Below are 22134 nucleotides of genomic sequence, written 5' to 3'. Positions count from 1 at the left end.
TTAGTGTGTCGTGAGGTTCCTTCAAGTTGTGACTTGTGGCTGCAGTAGAAGAAGCCTTGACGGCGCTGTGAGGTCTACTTCCAGCATGGCTTACACACACGGGTGTTGGCAGCAGGCCTTAGTTCTTCTCTGGCTTTGGCAAGAGACCTTAATTCCTTGCCACATAGGCAATTCCATAGGGGTAGAGGAGTATTTTTATGACATGGTGTCTGGCTTCCCAGGGATCCAAAAATGAGCAGGTTAGAAGCCGCTCTATCTTTTCTGACTCACCCTCCGAAATTATACTCTGCCGTTTCCACTGCACTGTGCTCGCTAGAAGCAACTCCCTAAGTATAGACCACACTGAGGGAGCGAGGGTAGGCTGCACCCCGTGAAGAAAGGAATAGCAAAGATTGCGCACATGGCAGTAATCTATCCCGTAGGCCTTCTCTAGGAGGGTCTGTTTTTTTAGTGACACGTTCTCTGTCTCACCTGTCCCTTTAACTTCTTTTCCTATGGCTTCTTTTTTAGCATATAAATGTATTTACATGTGAATTATTTTAGAAATTAGGCAGGGAATATGTCCTAGGCTGGAATGGAGTTCTGTAGTAGAGCCTACTATGTGCAAGGTTCTAGGTTTGAGCTCTAGTAACACAAAAATAAAATGTAATAACTAAATAAAAATAAAAATCCTTTGGGTATAGTGGTGCACACCTTTAATCCCTGTACTTGGGAGCAGAGGCAGATGTATCTCTGTGAGGTCAAGGTCAGCCTGGACTGCATAATGAGTTTTAGGGACAGCCAGAGCTACGTAATGAGATGCTGCCTTGAAAACCTCAGAAAACAACCAAACCAAAACCTGCCAAACACAACTCCCTTTCTTAAATGACTCTCTATAGCACCAGGCTTTTCTCCCTCTTTCAGCTAAGATGGTCACTGTGGATTTCATTTCTTCTTGTTTCACTCATTCCTTCTCCTGTTCCCTGGTGGTCAGCTGTGGTAGACAGGACACTGAGAATATTCTCCCTGGTGGTCAGCTGCAGTAGACAGGACACTGAGAATACTCTCCCTGGTGGTCAGCTGTGGTAGACAGGACTCTGAGAATACTCTCCCTGGTGGTCAGCTGTGGTAGACAGGACACTGAGAATACTCTCCCTGGTGGTCAGCTGTGGTAGACGGGACACTGAGAATACTCTCCCTGGTGGTCAGCTGTGGTAGACGGGACACTGAGAATACTCTCCCTGGTGGTCAGCTGTGGTAGACGGGACACTGAGAATACTCTCCCTGATGGTCAGCTGTGGTAGACCGTACACTGAGAATACTCTCTTTGGAATATTCTAAGTGGAGATTATAGTGAGAATGGAAGTAATGTTTGAGTAATATATTCCTAAGTTTTAAGGAAAAATAAAATTTGGCTATGGAAGTTAGGTTATGTTGGTGAATGTTTTTTCATGTAATTTTTAAAAAATCTACTGCTAAAACATACCCTTTTACACTTTGAATGAATTGTATCTGAATTTTAAACATTTAGATGTCTACTTATATGTGCAAATGTAAACCTGAGATATTTTCTACAAATAATGTTTCCCCCCCCCTTCACAGTTGGAGAAGATGGACAAGTGAAAATCTGGTCAAAGACGGGGATGCTTAGGTCAACATTAGCTCAGCAAGGTATGCTTTACAACTGGTCATTGAATTTCCAAGACTGTACAACACACGTGTCTCAACATTTTATATATATATAAGTATATATATAGTCTAGTATAGGGCTAGAGAGATGGCTCAGAAGTTAAGAGCATTTACTGCTCTTGCAGAAGATCTGGGCTCAATTCCCAGCACCTACATGGCAGCTCACAACTGTCTGTAACTTCAGTTCCAGGGAATCTGATATGCTCTTCTGACTTCCAAGTGCACTAGACATGCACATGGTCTACATATATACATGTAGGCAAAATATTCATACATACAAAATGCTAAAGTAAGTAAACCTAAGAAAATACTTTTTCTTTAAAAAAGAATCTACTATAGTGGCTGAAACTGACTTTGGTCACATTCAAAACCTGAATTCTCTTACTTCACTTGAAACTTAGGAACGATTTTTTAAAAAAGATTTACTTATTTTATGTATGTGAATGTTTTACTTACATGTTTGTGTGTGCACCACGTGCATGCCTGGTGCCTCTGGAGGTAAGAGGAGGGCAAGGGTGTCAGATACCCTGGAACCGGAGTTACTTGTGGGTGTTAGGACTTGAATGTGGGTCCTCTGCAAGAGCAACAAATACTCATAATGGTTGAGCCATCTCTCCAGTCCCTATACTTTTTTATTATTACATTTATGTATCCGTTTATTTGTGGGTTTACATGTCTTCACCCATGTGGGGGTTACAGATCAGTTTGTGGGAGTTAGTTTTCTCATTCACCGTGTAGATTCTAGGGATGGGACTCAGGTCACAGGCTTGGTGGCAGGTATCTTTTCCTGCCAAGTCATCTCATTGACCCTGAACTCTCTTACTTTCTGTGATGCCTGATGGACCATGGCAATATTATTTAAATTAAAATACATTTAAAAAGCCAGGCATGGCGTGGTGGGCATTCTGGAGGCAGAAGGAGGTAGATCTCAAAGGTAGCTCTACATAGTGAGTTCCTGAATATGCAGAGCTACATTATTGACAAACACGCTTTTTCTTTCTGTTAGTAAATCTATATAAAGGCAATTGTAGGCTAAATACTCTTCTTTTTTTTTTTCTAAATACTCTTCTTAAATGATTATGGAATATTTAGAGCATCTTATGCATAAGGAAGGTCTGGGTGTCTAGTTAAGACAATTTAGCTGGGTGTAGTGCTGCATGCCTGTAATCCTAACACTTAAGAGACAAAGGCGGGAAGATTGTGAATTTGAGGCCATCTTGAAATATATAGCAAGGATTTGTCTCAAAAATAGCTCATTGGTAGAACACTTACATAGTATGCAGAAGGCCTTGGTTTTAATCCATGGTACTGAAAAGAAAGAATGAACACCACATATGAGAAGATATTAAACATATTCTCTTCATTTAAAAGTCCCAATAGCCAGGCATAGTGGACCATGCTCTTTTTTTTTTTTTAATTTAACTTCTTTCTTGATTCTTTTGGAGTTTCACACCATGCACCCTAATTCCACTTATCTTCAGGTCCCCCCATCCTCCCCTCACCCCTGCAGTGTGCCCCCCACAAAAGAAAACAAAGCAAGCAAGCAAATAAAAATAAGAGAACAATCCCCCCCCCAAAAAAATCAAAAACCGCTTTGCTTCTGCTTCTTTCCCTCCTCTCCAACACCTCCTCATTCATCTTAGTGGCACCGGGGGCCTCAGTGTGGCATGTAGTATATTCTTTTGATGTGGGATTCCCTTCTGTATGCTGTGAATACCATTGGTTAATGAAGGAACTCTCTTGGCCTGTCATAGGGTAAAAGAGTAGAGCTATTGGTTAAGCAGTGTATTAATATAATATAGTTTCTGTATGGTTATTTCGAGTCTGGGCAGCGGGGAACGAACAAGCGACCCTCCTTACAACACCCTTTTGTCCTATCAGCTTTTCTAGCAAACGTTCATTGCAATGAGTCAGTGAACCATGCTTTTAATCCCAGTACTCGGAGCCTGAGACATGAGGATGCCCACTAGTCTGAGGCTTGTTCTAAGTAGCCAGTTCCTGTCTAGCCTGGCTATACTGTCTCAAAACAACAACAAGAAGTCCCAGTAATTTGATAATATTAGCATACCTTGTAACTGATGTTCACCTGTGATTTCTATCCTGGTAAAGGGGAATAGATAATGAATGAAACTTGGTAATTGACACTGTTTAAAGGAATATCTCAGTATTCTGTGTGGGGAAAGGAGGGCAGTAATCAATACGGCGGCCATTCCTGTTGGGGCTTAAATTGCATGTAAATTCTTATGATATAATAGACTAATGACCTAGAACACAAAGCAGTCTTATGTTTACCTAAGCATGAATGAGCTGATCTTGCAGATGATTGTTCAGAATTATAAAGTTATAGTATAGAGCATCTATAACTAATGCATTATAAAACTGGTGTTAACTCTGGGATTAATGTTAAAGTTACATTTGTTTAGTTCTTTATTAAGCAAATGTTAGCAGAAGTGATCAGAAATACTAAGAAGTTTTTTTCTTTTGAAGTAAAATCTTTTTACCCATATCTCTTAAGTATAATGTTCATTGATGAGTAAAACTTTTAGGATTCTTGGGAACAGTCATAGGTATGTTTCTGTTTTAAAGTTGTTTATTACTTCAGTAGTAAAGTGATGAAATATGTCTTTAGAGAGTAAGTCTTACTTTAGTGGGCACAATGTTTTTCTTTTGGCTTTATAGATTTTCTTTTTTTTTTTTTTAATGCTGGAGCTGGAACTCCAATCAAGGCTTTGTAACTTCTTGGCAAGTACTACCACCATGCTACCTCTAGGTCTAGGCCCCATAGATTTTGTTATATCATGTCATCAGCAGCCAGAAGAGGGTTCCAGATCCCTTGGAACTGAAGTTACAAATGGTTGTGAGCCACCATGTGGGTGCTGGGAGCCAAACCCAGGTCCTCTGCTAATGGTCTTAACTACTGAGGCATTTCTTCAGCCCCTTCCTGAGTGTTTTCTTTGCCACATATTACCCTTGAGTCTATTATTTTGTTGTTTCAAACTTTCCAAGTCTAAAGTAGGAACTTGGAATAAATTGCTTAATATTATTTATGAGAGAGTAGTGATATAGAGCGATTTATTAGTTCTGTGCTGTGCTTTATATGTTAGGGATCTGGGAACTGAACTACTGCTTAATTACAAACAAGGAAATGTTTTAAATTAGTAATGGCACTATTCATCAGCATTCTAAATAGCAATAATTTCTTTGGTATAAAAATGACTTTGAGAGCCAGGTGGTTGCAGAGGCAGAGGCAGTTGGATCTCTGAATTTGAGGCCAGCCTGGTCAATGCAGCAAGTTCTGGGACAGTTAGGACTACACAGAGAAACCCTGTTGGGAATGGGGAGGGAGGGTGATGACGGCTTTGAAACTGTTAATCATTTTTGTCTTATTTAACCTTATTCTCATTTAAGGCTTATATTCATTATTAAATTGATAAATATTGTTATATTTTCCTATTCTAGTTATCCTGTAAATATTTCAATCGAATAATCTGCTTCTTTTTTTTTTACATACTGCAGAACTGTGCATTTAATTCTTGATGTTTTAATTACCGGTGTAGTTTTATAGCAAGGCAGACTTTTCCTGCTTCATCTCTGGAGAAATCATTAGAGACGTGAACTTGCCATAATGACCTATCCCAGAAGAAACAGGTCTTGATGACATCAAGTGAGTTAGAGACCAGATTTTGAGAACAGTTAGAAGTCTAGACTACTTGTAGGTTAGGTGTTAATGCCTCAAATCAGAAAGTCAGGCAAGTCAGCCTCCTTTACAGGGTCTGAAAATTTGATACAAAAATATATTAAATCCAATTTACTCTAAAACTCAGAATTCTATCAACAGTGTTGAGAGTATCCTTGTTATTCCATACATACATTTATATTAATTACACTTCTTTCCTTTTAAAAACGTTTATTCTCTGGCATATGTGCACACGCATATGTGTATAATTACATTTATTTAGTATGTGTATATGTCTGTGGGTAAATGCATGCCATGGCACACATGTGGAGGTCAGACCTTAGCAGATGTGCAGGCCCCCGGGCCTTAGTAGACCCCCCGCCAAGACCTTAGCACAACTGATGCCACATTGGAAGCATCGTTCAGGCCATGGAGCTCAGCATGTAGGCTGCAACACCTGCCAGCAAGGAACAAAGGCTAAGTCAAGGATTCCAGGAAAGTCCCCAAATATACTAACCCTGCCTTTTTGGCTTCTGTAGTTCCTTTTCTTACTAACTGAAATGCAACAACCAGGATGTGGGTTTTGTGCATATAAGACAAAATTGGGGGGTTCGGGGCTGCATGATCTGGGCATTCCCGTGAAGTCACCAACCAGCAATAAAGATTTCTCCTTTGGCTTTATGAGTGTCCGTGTGGTGGTGTCCGGTGGGTGTGCTAACCTCATAACTTAAAAAGTTGATTTCCCTTCCAGCACGTGGGTCCTGGGGTTCAAAATCAGGTCATCAGACTTGGCGGTGTGTGCATTTCCTATTTGTTGATGTAGAGAAATTAGTTCCTGAATTCATTTCTTTTTTTCTTTTCTTTTTTTTTTTTTTTGAGGCAGAGTCACTCTACCCCCTGGCTGAAGCACAATTAATAAAAGTTCAGAGACAGAAATTTGGTTTAGCCTGAAGGTCAGAAAAACGAAACAGCCAGCCACTGTCTCTTACTTCTACCTCAGATACAAATGAAATGCCACTCCACTGGCTCTCCTTGAACTCACAGAGTTCCTCCTGACTCTGAGTCTGGAGCATAGGGATTAAAAGTACATGCCACTATAGCTGGTCCTGTTTCATTTGTTGACTATTAGAGCTTTTCATGTATAAAGTTTACAACTACTAGGTCTTCGCATAGAAAGCGATATTGAATATTAAAGATAATCCCAGCTTGAGTGAGATGCAGTTAGACTTGGTTTAGAAATGATTTTCACTGGTGCCTATGAGGAGTTACCATCCTTGAGAAAAATATATAAGTTGTGAATAATTACAATTGAGTCCTTTCTGTGCTGCATTGTCTATTTTGATTATGGATTGAGATATCCAATTAAATATGTAAGGGTATTTCTTCCTATTTTCAAATAGAAGTGAAATAATAAAAGGTGGAACTGTATATGATGAAATTAGCCAAGATGTCTTGGAGTTAATGGAAATATGTTGAAGATCAGAAATAAAGGCTGAAATTTAACTTGGGAGTCAGGTAAAAGATGAAAGAAATTGGGAGGTAGCTGAGGATAGAAAGTGAAGAAAAAAATGCTTTTGTTTAAGCTTTTTTCCTGACCCAGTGACATTCATAAACAAGATGTTGCTTTTTTTTGGAATGAATCCCCCTTGATTATCTATAGTTAGTTCATGTCTTCTATAAGTAGGACAAAAGGGAAAGTTATTATTATTATTATTATTACTATTATTGACAGGACCTTACACAGGGACTCCAGCTTGTCTGGAATGCACTGTGGAGCAGTCCTGCGTCAACCTCTCCAGTGCTGCTGGCATTGCAGGTGTGGGCCACTATTGTCCACGGGCAACTAATTCTTGAGTGCTTGCTGCAGTGAAGAGCAAAGGAAGCTACTGGTTGATTACTGCAGAACAAAGCCTTTGCTAGTCATTAACAGTGCTTAACAGACACTGTTTACTCAGTGCTGGACTTCATTCTAGTATTTCCATCCCTCTAACATCCTCACTGCATCGATTAGTGAGCATTTGTTTCTAATGCATCCTTTAGGAACAGAAAACCAGCACTTTGACGTGATGCTGTTATGGTGTGAATGTGAAAAACACGGTCCATTTGACCAGGTACTTCCTTAAAACAATCGAAATACACTTTCTCAACTCCTCTGTGGTTTAAAATGCTTTCAACGGGTTGAAAGAATTTAGATAATTTGTTTTACAGAGAGATAAGGGTCTGACATTTAACACAACCCCAGGTGCGTGTGGTTTCTTAAAAAATGTCAAAAAGATCACATGACTTTTAGTGTAACAAGTTAGAAAAACAAGATGATCTTGAGTGTTTTAACTGATATGGAGCATAAATAAAAATTTCCTATATAAAAGGCCAGACATTATTAGAAAATGATTATGTGTTTCTGTTTTTGTTAATGATAAAATTAATCCTGTTGTATAATTTACTAAATTCTTATTTTAAAATAATTCAGTCTGGTGCCTAGAGGTGTCATTTTTCTACTTTGTACTATGAAGTGCAGCTCTAGGGATGGTCGGTGCTGTGCTCTGTAATCTGAAGTGCAGCTCCAGGGATGGTCGGTGCTGTGCTCTGTAATCTGAAGTGCAGCTCTAGGGATGGTCGGTGCTGTGCTCTGTAATCTGAAGTGCAGCTCCAGGGATGGTCGGTGCTGTGCTCTGTAATCTGAAGTGCAGCTCTAGGGATGGTCGGTGCTGTACTCTTTTGTTTTTTCTTGATGTAAAGCCCTGGCTGGCCTGGCCTTGCTCTCGGGGTGGCCTTGAACTTGGAGAAGTCCTCTTTTCACAGCCTCTGAGGTGCTGGGATCTCACACATGCACTACTGTGCCTGACTAATTTTTCTTTAATACATACACTTTTAACAGTAGTTTATGAATTTGTCTCATATGCTAGTAGGAGGGATTCAGCATGAAGGAACCATTTTCTCTGTGAAGCTGGTCATCTACCTGAACAAATGATCTTCATGCAGAGTGCCCAGATGGAAAGTTCTGAGTCCCACCCGACTGAAAGAATGTGGTATAAACCCCTGACAAAGGAACTACTTGTTTCACTTTCTAAGCTTGCTTTGTTTTATACTCGAAATCATGTTTTGAAACACTATTATTTAAAAACTGTATAGCAGGAAATAAATGATCTTCTTGTCCTAACATAGTAGGTAGATGAGAATTCTGAGGGAAGGTTTGAAAACAAGGAAATGGTGACACAGCCACCTCAAGAGGCCTCGATTCAGATGCTAAAGTGAAGAGGACAAAAACATCCCTGGCTCCTCATCCTGCACCCCAGCTGTGCCTTTGACCACAACTAAAGGCCTAAAGTCACATCCTGTGTAACTCAATGGGAGCTGTTCTTACAGAATTGTTTCCTTGGGGCAGGTGTTTATCATCGGTTATTGTATAACTCAGCAAAGTGTGCTTTTACTGAGTGTTGTGAATATTTGATAACAGAAGTAAAAACAAATTAATTTCCCTTTTGCACAAAAATGTAACTATAATCATAGAAATTAGAAAGCATGTACCAGATTACTATAATCCTAACTACATCATTTTTTAAATTGAATTTTGAGAATTTTAAACATGAGTACACTGTATTTGCATCATTTTCCCCCCTTCTCCTACCCTCTTCTACTCCTCCCATGTCCCCTCTACCTTGAAGTCATAACCTATTCTATAAACATTGTTAATTTTGTTTTGTTTGAAACGGTCTCACTATGTACCATTGGCTGGCATTGAACTTGATAAATAGATCAAGCTGGCCTTGAACTCACCTGCCAGAGTGGGAATAAAGACGTGTATTGCCACCGTGCCTCATACTGTTGTTGTCTGTGTATAAAACCTATTGTTGTGTGTGTACACAGCCTCCTGACTCCATTTAGTATTGCCAGCATGCACCTGTATTTAGGGCTGGTCATTTGAGGTTGTATAACCTATCAGGGGGTTCATCCCTGCAGAAAATATCTGCTGTGATTCTTCCTGCATCAACCTCTCTAATGCTGGATTATAGGCATTAGCCCATTCAGCCTGGCTGGGAATCTGCTTTTGAATTCCAGCCAAGTCCAGGTTACTCTTAGAGAGGAGAAGAGGGACTCTTTGAGTCTGATCCTCTCCTTCGGCCGAGTTTCATGGCTTGCTGTGATACTGACAAAACCCAGGTGCTGTTGACCAAGCAGGATTATTAGAGCTTTTATACCATTAAATGTAAGCTGTGGAAACCATCCTGAAGAGTTAGTATGGACAGGTATAAACTAGACTATTCAATTGCTCACTTGGACACTTATTTGGGGAAAATGCACAAAATAAATAGTGTATTTGTCTTAGTGAAATTCAATCCCTCTTGATTATAGCATGTTGGATTTTCTAAGTAATTAAATCATGCTGGGTAGTGGTGGTGCACACCTTTAATCCCAGCACTAGGGAGTCAGACACAGGTGGATATCTGTGAATTCGAGGCCAGCCTGATCTATAAAGCAAGTTCCAGGACAGCCAGGGCTACAAAGAAACCCTGTCTTGAAAAACCAACCAACCAACCAAACAAATAAATCTTATTTATTGATCATGAATTGTCAAATTCAGATTTTATTTTCCTGGGGATGTAAATTTCTTTAACATTCATTCATTTGAAAGACCTGGATAAATCCAGACCCCTCTAGCAGGAAGAATAGAGCAAAAAATCTAGGTTAGCTGGTCCAGTGACTCTGTTCCAGGAACTAGCTGACCATAAAGTTAGATTATAATCTTGAGAAACGGGGAGTTAGCTCCTTGTGATTATCACTGGTGTTTTCAGAATTTTCCAATGACGCCCTCCCTACCCCCTTTGGGTTGTGGTTTCTTCCCCTAAGTACCCCTTCTTCCAACTACTTGGGTGGAACTCCTCTACCCCTGCATGGGAAATGAGTCTCAACCCAGGGCGCTGGTTCCTGTCAATAAACCTCGTGTGATTGCAGCAAGGATGGTCTCTCCTGAGTTCTTGGGGGGTCGTGTTATCCTGAGAATTGGGTGAGAGTCTCCCTACTCCGGGGGTCTTTCGCATTCATTCACTCATTTCTTCATAGAAGCCAAATGCTATAAAATGTATATTTCTAGACAGTTTTCATAGGCTTGGTTTTATAATTATAAATGGGTAATGGTTCATGAATTAATTATATAACTTTGATTAATTTTTCTAGTGACTAGGTAGCTAGACCAAGGCAAGGGAATTACAGTTTATTACTATATAGCCAATCTTTCAATAAGTTTATATACAAATGTATATTGTGTGTGTGTGCGCACGCGTGTGATAAAATCTTACTATGTAACCTAGGCTGACCTATAACTCTCTGTGTAGTGTGTGTGTGAATTATATATTCACCTTATACATCTAGGCAGTTTCAGCTACATTGGCTATTCATGGGAGTTGAAAAGCCATGAATTTTATAAAACCTTTATCCTAGATTTTAATAGAATAGTATCTGGAATGTCTGAAAAATGTTGTATATTCTCAGCAAGATTTAAATTGGTTGAAAAATATTGTGTCATTGGTAAGGTGGGACACACTTGTAATCCCAGTGGAAAAGTCAGGAAGTGAGGCCAGTCTGGGCTATACAGTAGGCTCGTTTCTCGAAAAGATAACAAAGTTAAACATACAAATTCAAAATATAAAGCCTGACAGTGGTGGTGCATGCCTTTAATCCCAGCACTTGGGAGGCAGAGGCAGGAGGATCTCTCTGAATTCGAGGCCAGCCTGGTGTACAAGAGCTAGTTCCAGGACAAGCTCCAAAGCTACAGAGAAACCCTGTCTTGAAAAAACCAAAAACCAACCAACCAACCAAACAAACAAACAAAAACAAATACAAAATATAGCGTATCAGCGGCTCACAGTAAATCTTTAATATTTTTATTTAGAAATATTATTAGATCAGTTGTGTTTCAGCCTCAGAGTATTCTCCAATATGAAAGGACTACTAAGGAGGAAATGAACACACAGATTCTTTATGCATTTTGTTTGAGATGGGGTCACTCTGGCTCAGACTGACCTTGAATTTAGGATTATCCTGCCTCAGTCTCCCTAGTATTAAGATTGCAGGCCTGTGCCACCATACCAAGATTTTAATCCTCTTAACATTACGGTATTTTTTAAGGTTATTAAAATGTACGTTTATTATTTTCCCCTTTCTTTTCTGCAGGAATACCAGTATATTCAGTAGCATGGGGCCCTGATTCTGAAAAAGTTCTTTATACAGCAGGCAAGCAGCTCATCATTAAACCTCTTCAGCCAAATGCTAAAGTTTTACAGGTACGTCTCCAGCCTTTGTCAGTTGCTATCTGGCACCTTGTCCCTGCGAAGCTGGCTGGTTCCTGCAGTCCCCTCCTTCTGGTTAGCCTCCTGACGGCCCGAGAGCTTTGCCTTGCAGTTTTATCAGGCTTTCTTACAGATCAGTGGATCCTTGTTCACGTTTCCCAGAAGGCTCACATTTCTGTTGTTTCAGCTCACGTTGGTCTAGTCAGTGCTGCAGGTGTGTTGAGTTACTGCATTGGCCTGTGAGTCAGCACAGGTGAGCATCCTGCAGTTTACAGAGTCGGCCTCCTGTGTGTAGGTCTGAGACGAAACAAAGCAAAGTGAGACTCTTCGGAGTGTTTAGATCTTGCTTCTAATTGCCATTATCATCTGTCATTATCATCTTTTAATCGTCATTATCATCTGTCAAACATTCGTGCTCTCTCGCAGGCCTGGCATTGTTATAGTATTTTTTTAAAATGGTGGAGTCAGTATAAGACTGAGAACCAATTATGTCCATATAACGTTATGAATCATATAGAGAACGTTTGGCATAAGGATAGATGCTGAGCTGACATTTGCTTGTGTGCTATTCAGAAAAGGAGGAAGTTTTTAGGAGCCAAATCTTAAAGACTAGGTGGGGAGGTGATCCTAAACCCAGGGAGTAGAAAAACACTGGTTATTTAAAAATGCAAGGACAAGGGTTAAACAATCACCCCAAAGCAAGCAAAACAAGCATGGCTGTTGAGACTGGTTGGGCAGGACCAAATGAAGGACAACCTTTAAGCTAGGGTGCACAATTTAGTATTGATTCTAGTACTGGAAGGCAGAATGGTCCCTTACATTTTGGTGAAGACAGAGTGTGGTTTGGCTGTTGTCTTGGTTACTTTTCTGTTGGGGGCATAGCACAAAAATATTAAATGAACCAAAAAACAAAAATGAAATCCAGCAGGGCAAACTCCAACTCCTGTAGCCCCATGCCTGTTGTCTAAGCTTCGATGGCTTACATTTCTCTCTCTCGACCTGGCTCTAGTCCTTGTCTGCAGCTCTGCTTGGCAGATGTTTTGTGACTCTGGCGTCTCTACTGTCTTGTGGTCTCCAGTGCAAAGCAAGCTGCATCACGGCTTCATGGAGTAGCCTCTCGGGGCCTCCATACATGCCCTGCTACATACCTGCCTCAGAGCTTTTCTTTAACCACAGAAGACGTTCCCACAGCCCTTTACTTCTGTACCCTTCAGGGCTTTAAAGCCAGAACTGTATGGATAACATTGTCAAATCAAGCTGCTCTTGATGAAACTGCTGCAGCTTTATAGTGAGGTGCCGGGTCAGGCCTTCACTTGCTTCCTCTGTGTGATGACAGAAAGTTTGAGTCTCTTTGCATCTCAGCCTTCCTGTCTCTGACAGTAATACCCGCTGACTAGACGGTTTGTGAGGTCTGTTAATGTCTGATATGTAGTAAGCACTTGATATTGAGTAGCTGTTACTGATGCTGTTACATTGTCATGAACTAATATGTCTTCCTCCCTTTTTAATAAGCTAGAGAGCTCATATGAAAAAAGATGGCAAGGGGTTGGAGTAGTGGCTCAGCCATTAAGAGCACTAGAGGACCCAGGTTAGATTCCCAGCACCCACATGGCTCATAACTGCTTGAAACTATAGTTCCAGGGAATCTGATGCCCTCTTCTGGCCTCCAGGCATGCATGTGGTATCCAGACATACATGTAGGGAAATACGTATAAAATTAAAAATGATTTTTAAAAAGATATAAAGAACTTGGTGATGGAGATTGACAGCCTACATCAGGTGTAAGAGTGTTTTAAGAAATCTAAGCTTGGCAGCTGGAAAGATGGCTCAGCAGTTAAGCACATTTACTGCTCTTGTAGAGGATCCTGGTTCTGTTCCCAGCACTCACATAGCAGGCAGCATCTGTGGATTTAGTGCCTTCCTCTGGCTTCTATGGGTACTGCACACATGTAGTCCACATTCCTGCATGCAGGCAGTTGAACACACAAAATTAAAAACAAACACAAAGAGCACCCGTTTTAGAAATTGGGTAAATGTAGATTTCAAGCAAAAAGAGGTTAAGGAAACTTTGATGTTACATACTATACTTTCTGTATAGACCACATGTGTTATTTTCCATCTGTCTTTCTGTCTATCAATTATTAATCAAGAAAGTAGCCCACAGGCCTATAGACTACTCTACATTTTCTCAGTGTAGGCTCCCTCTTCTCTTCTGGCTTGTATTAAACTGACAAAAAACTAACCAATAAATCTGCAATGAAATTAGGCAGCAAAAACAGGAACATGAAGTCTTTTCATTTATACCTTTGGTTTATATTCAAGCGTGTTAAGACATCTGTAATTAGGCTTATATAAATGAAACTTTGAAGTTATGTGCATCATCATAAAATGTACTTTAAGGCTTGCGTATAAGCCAGAATAGAAGAGAAAGAAAATAAACCCATTATCACAGTTCACTGGAGCAAAAGAGGAGTTGGAGTATAATTAGAAATTTAATGCAAATTATCCATTCCTTTTGTGACTCTAAACTTGTAGCAATTCTCCAGGAGTATAAGCACATGCAAGTATGGATGGCTCGCGAAAAGAAATGCCGTTTAGAATTGTAAGCCCCATTTCCACACACTCGGAATCCTGTTTTATATGAGGAAGCATATTTAGTCATTCAGTATAAATATACCGCGTGCCAGCTGTATGCCAGTATGCTGAGTATTGTATATTAAATAGATAGACCAGCATATGTGAGGCCCTGGGTTTGATCACAGCATCACACACACAAAACAAGCAAGCAAACAAAATGTGTCCTCATTTTATTTTATAAGAAAGAGAAATAGAAGGTGTTTTCTGCCATAAGGAACTTGTTATTCAAATGGATCTTAAATTTAAAAAAATGCCTAATTACATGAGTGGTAATAGCAAACAGGAACGTGAATTACATTTAACAGGAATGCACCCATGCTTATTGTCTACACAGGCTCTGTGTGACATATATATAGCCATTCTATATGTCTCTATTATTTATGTTTAAGAGCAAGAAAACCATGCTTGCCTTATAGATTGCAAATTTCTGGGTAACTTGTATATGTCTGTCTGTAGGGATTTTGTATGTATAGAATATATTTTTATTACAGAAAGCGTTTCATTATATAGTAAATCAGCAGAGGATTTGTGATATACTGTTGTGACATAGACCCATTAAAGTAAAGAGAATAAAGCTTAGGAGATGTGCAGAAAGAGAGAGAGAGAATACTGAAGATGTTTATACAGTAGAGGTTGAAATAAAAGAACAAAACAGTCTGGCATATCCCTATCTGGTAAAGCATATTTTATGTGTGAGGCCCCAGGATCAACTTCTAGCCTTTTCTTGACTTTGTAGGTAAAGCACAAAGACAGTATCACTGAAAGGACCAGCAGTACAAAGGAGCTTTGAAGTCAGCTGATAGCTTAGATTATATCACATTTATTCCAGTTTATTATGCTGAAGTCAAACTAGAAACAATTTAGCAGCAAGCAGTTTTCCCATTGGCGTCCAGACAGCAGGGCAGATTCCTAGGATGTAAGCTGTAAACTGAGTGTCAGTGGTGCTAGCTGCCCTCCTTATGTAAACTGGAATAAAGCAAGGCAATGAAGAGTTGCACAGTGACTATTGGGGCATGATAGGAATCCATGAAAGGATGAGGAGGGAAAAAGAAAAAAAAAGGAAGTGCCCTAGAAAGAGGTGAGAAGCTGAGCATGACAGTGGTCTACAGTCACCCTAGCTACTAAGCAGGGTGTGGCAGGGGTATCGCTTGTGTTCAGTAGTTGAGGCCAAGCTGAGCAACACAGTAAGACCCTCAGCCCTTAAGAAAAACAAAACAAAACAAAAATGAAAAGAAAACAGGAAGCAGTTTTTTTTATAGAAAAAATTTCACTTCTAAGGTTGTAATATCTTTCCCCTTCACAGTGGAAAGCCCATGAAGGCATTATTTTAAAAGTTGATTGGAACTCAGTGAATGACCTCATTTTATCTGCTGGTGAAGACTGTAAGTATAAGGTATGTGTCTTGGCTTCATTCCCCGTTACAGTGCTAAAGCTTCCCGATAAACGCAGCTGTAAGAGGGCAAGGGTTTGTGTGTCGTACAGTGGTCGGTTACATCATTGCGGGGAAGGCAGGGTGGGGACTTGAAGCAGCTAGTCACACCAGCAGTCAAGAGCAGAGAGAGGATACATGCATGCATGCTTGCATTCAGCTCATTCAGGCTCAACACTTAGAGTCCAGGACAACCCAGAGAGTCTTGCTGCCCACATGGGTGGGTCTTCCCTCTTCATTTGACATAATCAAGACAGAAGCCCACTGACATCCCCAGACCAACCTGCTAGACAGTCTTTTCTCACATGGCTCTATATTGTGTTGACAAATAAGACTGGCCATGATAATATATACTGTTTAGACTTAATGTCGGCTTCAAAGAATATAGTTTAGGGGAAAAATGCTTAGCATATAAGACTATTCTCTTAGTCTTTTATCTGTAACAATTGAGCAAACTGGTTTTCAGCTTTAAGTGCTATAATAAAATTTCAATTTAATAAACAGCAACATCAACTCAGCTCCTTTTTTGTGCTTCAATTTAAATCAGCTCATTTCTTTAGTCACTTCAAACTTGAAAACTCAGGCCTAGTAGCTTCCTAAATGTTGGTCCATTTCATTCAAAATACCTTGTGGGTGCTCAGATGTCTCCTTTTTCTTCAGTACTGGGACCATTGATAGGCTAGGCAAAAGGTACCCCTATTGCAGAATCCCTAGCTCCAACAGTAAAGTGTCGTGCAACTGTAGTTGCAGGGACTTCAAGTGAAGTCAATGTTAGAGAAGTCAATAGAAATCTCATTTGACAAAAAGAGGTTTTAGGATGGGCCAGCCATCACCAGATTTTCCTATTAAATTTGAAGTACTTAAAATGGGTGGATGTCATGTTTAATCCAGGGTTAGTAATGTGAAATTCTTCTTTCTGAGGCATATAAGTTTCCAGGAGTTCTGCTTTGTCCTCCTTGTAAGATGGTAAGGTATCTAGTTGCTAATTCACTATGATCATGATTTCTTAGTCTTCACTTGATATTTTATTGGAGGACAGTTTTTTTTGTAGTAATGTGGTGACATTATAAAACATGTACAATGTTTGGTTTTGTAGGTTTGGGATAGTTATGGCCGCGTGCTCTACAGTTCTCAGCCTCACGAGCACCCCATTACCTCAGTGGCCTGGGCTCCAGATGGAGAGTTGTTTGCCGTTGGATCCTTTCATACTTTACGCTTGTGTGATAAAACTGGGGTAAGTTGCAGCAGGAGCAGTCCCAGTAGATATGGAGATGAACCACACAGCTTCCCCCTTTAGGAAAGCATTTGACTTAACCCCTCTTGTTTGTCTTGGTAAGGTGGTTCAGTCACTTCCTGATTATGAGATTAAATGGTTTGCAGCTGAAGAGTGGACATATTCTCTATTACTTATCTTTTGGAAATACTTGTTTTGAGCATGGCTCTGAAGGGTGTTCAGCTTTTTGCCCACTTCGTGTGGAAAGCACAGATTTAAGTTTATTTTTGGTATCAATATGCTTCATAAAAAATTTTAGTTGCGCATTTTTTGCAGGCATTAATAGAAAATTTAAAAGTTGATTTTGTGCCAGGCATGATGGTGCACACCTTTAATCCCAATTCTTGGAAGGTAGAGGCAGGCAGATCTCTGAGTTGGAGGCCAGCTGTTATACACAGCAAGTTCCAGGCTAGCCAGGAAAGTGAGGCCCTGTTTCTAAAAGTAAGCAAACAGACAAATCTCTAAAAATCCCCACACAGATCTGCATCTGGATCCCTTACACACATATAAAAGCCAAGCACGGTGCACACTTCTGCCCAGTACTGGTGGGTGGTTTTGCCTCTGCCTCCTGGCTGCTGGGACAGGTTTGTGCCCACTTTTGTGGTGCAGGGACTTTGGCATGCTAGATAAGCACTCTGCCAACTGAACTGCAGCTCATGCCTCTGAAGGATTCCTCAGCCCAGAATATTCTACCTGTGGGAATTTACTTGATGAAATACTTACTGTAAGTATACAAAATATACGATGATTTTTTTTATAACTTATCCTACATTTTATCATAGTATTATTCTAGCAAAATGCGGAGTAAATGTCTGTGAGTAGTAAATTGATTGACAGCTGTTCTATTTTCCTAAAGTGCTTTGCCCTTAACTCTTTTTGTTTGCTTGTTTGCTTTGTTTTTTATGTTATTTTGGTTACAGGGTTTCTCTGTGTAACAGTCCTGGCTGTCCTGGAATTTGCTTGGTAGACCAGGGTAGCCTTGAACTCAAAGAGATACATCTGCCTCTGCTCCCAATTGCTGGGATTAAAGACATGCACCACCACCGCCCGGCTTCCCTAAACTTTTTAAGAGTGGGAAAGAAAGACTGTGCTCAATTATTAGGAGAGATACCCATGAAAAGCCAGCTAGCCTTACTGTCTGCCTGCCTTCCCTTCCTTCGTCTCTCCCTTCCTCCCTCCCTCCCTTCCTTCCTCCCTCCCTCCCTTCCTTCCTTCCTCAAATGGCTACCTCAAAAAAACAACCCATTAAGGTGAAGGGTAGCAGATGAAGCAGGTAATAGACAGTCCCCACCCCTACCTCCCAAAAAAAAGAGCTAGGAAGGAGGAAAGAGGGAGCTAGATAAAGAATAAGGCTTTAGTGGGCTCTCATTTTCACTCAGGAATTCTTTATACAACACAAGACCAGCGTCAGACACACATTGGAAAACTCAGGAAGGCATTTAGCATCTGTCACTGGTGGCTCATGAGTGATGCATGAACAGAAGGAGAGGGCCAAATAAGAATTGCTCTGGTGGCATGGCTAGATGCTGTAGGAGTGTCCCAGGCTCAGCCAACTGGCCAGGGGTGGTGAGTTGACTTTTTTTTTTTTGTTTGTCTGTATCAGGTTGTTGAGTAAATGTTGAGTAATAAAACAAAGACTACATTACTATACAGGAGAGAAATAAGAAATAGTCTGTGGGAAGACAGTCTGGAAAAGTCACTAAGTGGGCAGCTGCCCAGACTGAGAGAAGAGTCTAATTTCCAGTTACCCACATGGTGGTATTCCGAATATTTAGTTAAAAAAAGAAAAAAAGATGGGCTGGAGAGATGGTTCAGCCGTTAAGAGTGTTGGCTGCTTTTCTAGAGGACCTGGGTTCAATTCCCAGCACCCACATGACAGCTCACTGCTATTTATAACCCCAGCTTCTGGAGACCTGACATTCCCAGACTTGCATGCAGCCAAAACACCAATGCACATAAAAAAAGATACGAGGCACAATGAAGAGTGTAACACCGTGGCCCATTCATAGGGGAAAAGAAGTTGACAAAACCATTCCCAAGACATCAGACACTGAACCTGTTAGACAAAGACTATGCTCAAAATAATTAAGAACTATAATAAATAAACTGATTGTTTGGAGACAGGGTCCCATTGTGTAGCTCTTGTTGACCACACAAGACCAGGCCTCAAACTCAAAAGAAATCTGCCTACCACTGACCCCCACGTGCCAGGATTAAAGGCATGCACCACCATACCCAATCAAAGGAATTATTTTAAAAGAACCTAATTGAAATTCTATAGTTAAAAATATGAGCAAGGTCTTAAAGAAATATAAACACTCCCAGAATGCCAAAATACCTTCTCTTTGGTAACAAGCGTTATGCATCTCAAATCTACAAAGCAGTACATTTTCACTCACAGAAAACGTGTAAATGGACTTCCTTGAAGCAATGGATAGAGACACTAATCAGTGTAATTGTCTCAAGTATGACTTGACACCTTGACACAGTGGTTTCATTCAGGAGAGTATGAAATGTGCACTGAGAGGACTTAGCAGCTGATGGTCTTTGCTGCTGTCCTGATGGCCTGATTCTGATGCCAGACCCGCATGGCGGAAGGAGAGAACACACACAAATAAGTAAATAAATATAATAGAAGAATTAAGAGTTAAAAGCTTGGAAAGAGCATTATTTTGATGATGTATTTTTACTTATTTATTCATGTGTCTGTCTGTGCGTGCCACATGTGCATGGGCACCTGCAGAGGCCAGAGAGGGGATTGGAGCTCCTGGAGCAGGACAGTTACAGGCAGTTCTGAGTCACCCAGTGTGGGTGTTGAGCACTAAACTACAGTCACAGCGAGTGTTCTTAGCCACTGAAGTATTTGTTCAGTCTGAGATAGCACTATTTTAAGTGAAACGATCCAAAAATAAATATGTAAGGAAAATGAGCACCACTGGATGATCAGTAAGCTAAAGCGTGGTCTAAAATCTAGACTCATGGTGCCATATTTTTTTTCTAGGTTCTATAATAAACTTTATTTTTGTCTTTGATGTCTAAAAATGTGATTCAAATTAAGCATAGATATTTTAAGTAAATATTCAGAACATGTTAATGAATTCCACTACTTATTAAACAGAATAGGATTCAAGGAGAAAGACCTGAAGATGCAAGGTGCTTTTGGTAATGGAGCATTTATGTATCAGTAGGGGGCACTGTTGGGTATGCAGAGAACAACTGTTTTGTAATTCTCGTTTTCTCTGTGAACATTTAGACTTTCTTCTGTTCATTCCCTCATCCACTCAATTAAAATAAATTTAATAGTTTGCTGACTGCAGGAACTTAGTGTCTTATGTAACTTTTCTTTGGCAATGATGCATATAAATTGCAATTTGAGCATGTTAGAGGTAATATATGAGAATCCTAAACACTTGTCTTCCATAAGGAGCATAGGAACTGCTTTTCCTGTCTCTTTATCTTAAGCCAAATTTATGAGTATGTAATTTTGTGAGTTGAAATTTTTGAACTAGGGCAAACAATTGTGCTTTTGAGGGTCCTTTCAGTGTGGTATATGTGTACAGGGAACGTGCAGAAAGGATACAGTTGGCCTTGAGACTTGAGTCATTGTTTTAAGTTTAAATAAGTATTTCTTCACTGGGAAATAACTTGAATGAGCAGTTTCAGAGAACACAGGAAAATAGGTCTCATCTTTCAAAGGGATGCTTCAATACCATAGCATTTAAAAATTACTTATTTTTTGTGTATGGGTGTTTAGCTTACATTTGTGTTTGTTCTCCATATCACCCATGATGCCCTTGGAGACACTGTGAGCACATTGTCCTCTGGAATTAGATTGGCAGAGGGCTGTGAGGGGCCAGTGAGTTCTGCCCATTAGGCCTGGGTCCTCTGGATGAACACCCAGCGCTGAGCCCTCTCCACTGAGCCCTCTCCTCAGCCCCAATCTTGTAACCTTTTGTAGAGGCATCCTCAGCTACTTCAAAAAATATTGTGGTGTTCAGTATGGCTGCTTATTTTATTTTAAAATTTAATTAACTTTTATTTTGAAATTTAAATTACTCTTTAAAATTTTGCTTAATGTGGGCATAGCTTTGGCATATTTCTAGAGTTCTGGGGTCAAAACTCCAGTGGCAAAGGTACAAAATCAAAGACTTCTTCTGGCTTTTTCTTCCCCATGTACGAAGCCAGTGGTCAGGACGAATGAGCATCTCTCCTCCATTAACTCTGCTCTCCTGTGCCGTCTTCCCTTGCTCACTGACATACCACATGTTTCTTCTTCTGAGTGCTAATTGTTTGTTTCATTGCCTTTTAATACAAGAAGCAAAACTGCCCAGGGCAAACCAAGCATGAGAAAATCTCAAGCTGTGTTGGAGCAATGTGGCTGATCCATGATTTCAGATTTCTACATTTATTGCTGCTGTATACAAGAAGATGAAACCATTAAACAAAGAGAAGAACTGGTTGAGACGGTACAGGGATATCTTTTAGAGGCTCAGAGAACACTGTAGGTAGGCCTTAGGAGCCAAGAAACCTGAAAGCACTGTTGTCTCGTGTCTTTTATCTTGGCTTCTGTGTGCATACCCAGAGTCTTTTATTTTCTTTTCCAGTGACCTGGCTTGCACCACCTCTCCCCCTCCGGTTTCCATGCTGAAAAGTGACTTAAGTGTACAACCCTTTCATTGAAGAGTGTAGGCTGCATCAAAAGGCCACGTCTGAATTTTGCATGTCCCCAGAGGAGAGATTGGTAGCCTGGTCTAGGTTAGGAGTATACGCCTGGTCTAATCATGTGTGTTCAGACGTGCTGGAGGAGGTGGCATGAACATAACTAGCAGGACTCAATTACAGTAGCCACGCAAAGTGTTAGTAGTGAAGGGGGCAGCAGAGGCAGTCATTTTTATCTCAACATTTCAGATTTGCCAGAAGTTCTTAGTTTAATCCTCTTGAGAAATGTCCTATTTATGTAAGTTTTTTTGTTTGACTTTATAATTAAAGACAAAGAAAAATTTATAGCTACATTTTTATATTTGGTATTAAAGCAACTTGGTTAGGTACCATAAAATAGACCGGCTGGTGTGGCGCATGCCTTTGATTCCAGCACTCAGGTGATGGAGGCCAGCCTGGTGTGTAAAAGTGAGTTCAGCTGCTGGGAAACCCCGTCTTGAAAAAC

General features: G+C 40.3%; 1 protein-coding gene across 3 annotated transcripts in view; it reads left to right on the top strand.

Moving 5' to 3' along the window:
• The window catches only part of Ift80 (intraflagellar transport 80), a 76736-nt gene that overhangs the window by 16804 nt on the left and 37798 nt on the right, over window positions 1–22134 (top strand). For all 3 annotated transcript variants that reach the window (XM_075950832.1, XM_075950833.1, XM_075950834.1), the window contains 4 exons: window positions 1582–1650; window positions 11516–11625; window positions 15572–15661; window positions 16794–16931. In XM_075950832.1, coding sequence (XP_075806947.1) covers window positions 1582–1650; window positions 11516–11625; window positions 15572–15661; window positions 16794–16931 — 407 coding nt within the window. The remainder of the gene's footprint in view (window positions 1–1581; window positions 1651–11515; window positions 11626–15571; window positions 15662–16793; window positions 16932–22134) is intronic.

This window comes from Microtus pennsylvanicus, chromosome 16 (assembly GCF_037038515.1).
Source record: "Microtus pennsylvanicus isolate mMicPen1 chromosome 16, mMicPen1.hap1, whole genome shotgun sequence".
In the NCBI taxonomy this organism is placed as follows: domain Eukaryota; kingdom Metazoa; phylum Chordata; class Mammalia; order Rodentia; family Cricetidae; genus Microtus; species Microtus pennsylvanicus.
Note: the sequence above shows the minus strand (reverse complement) of the source record. Positions and strands in the feature narration are given on the sequence as shown.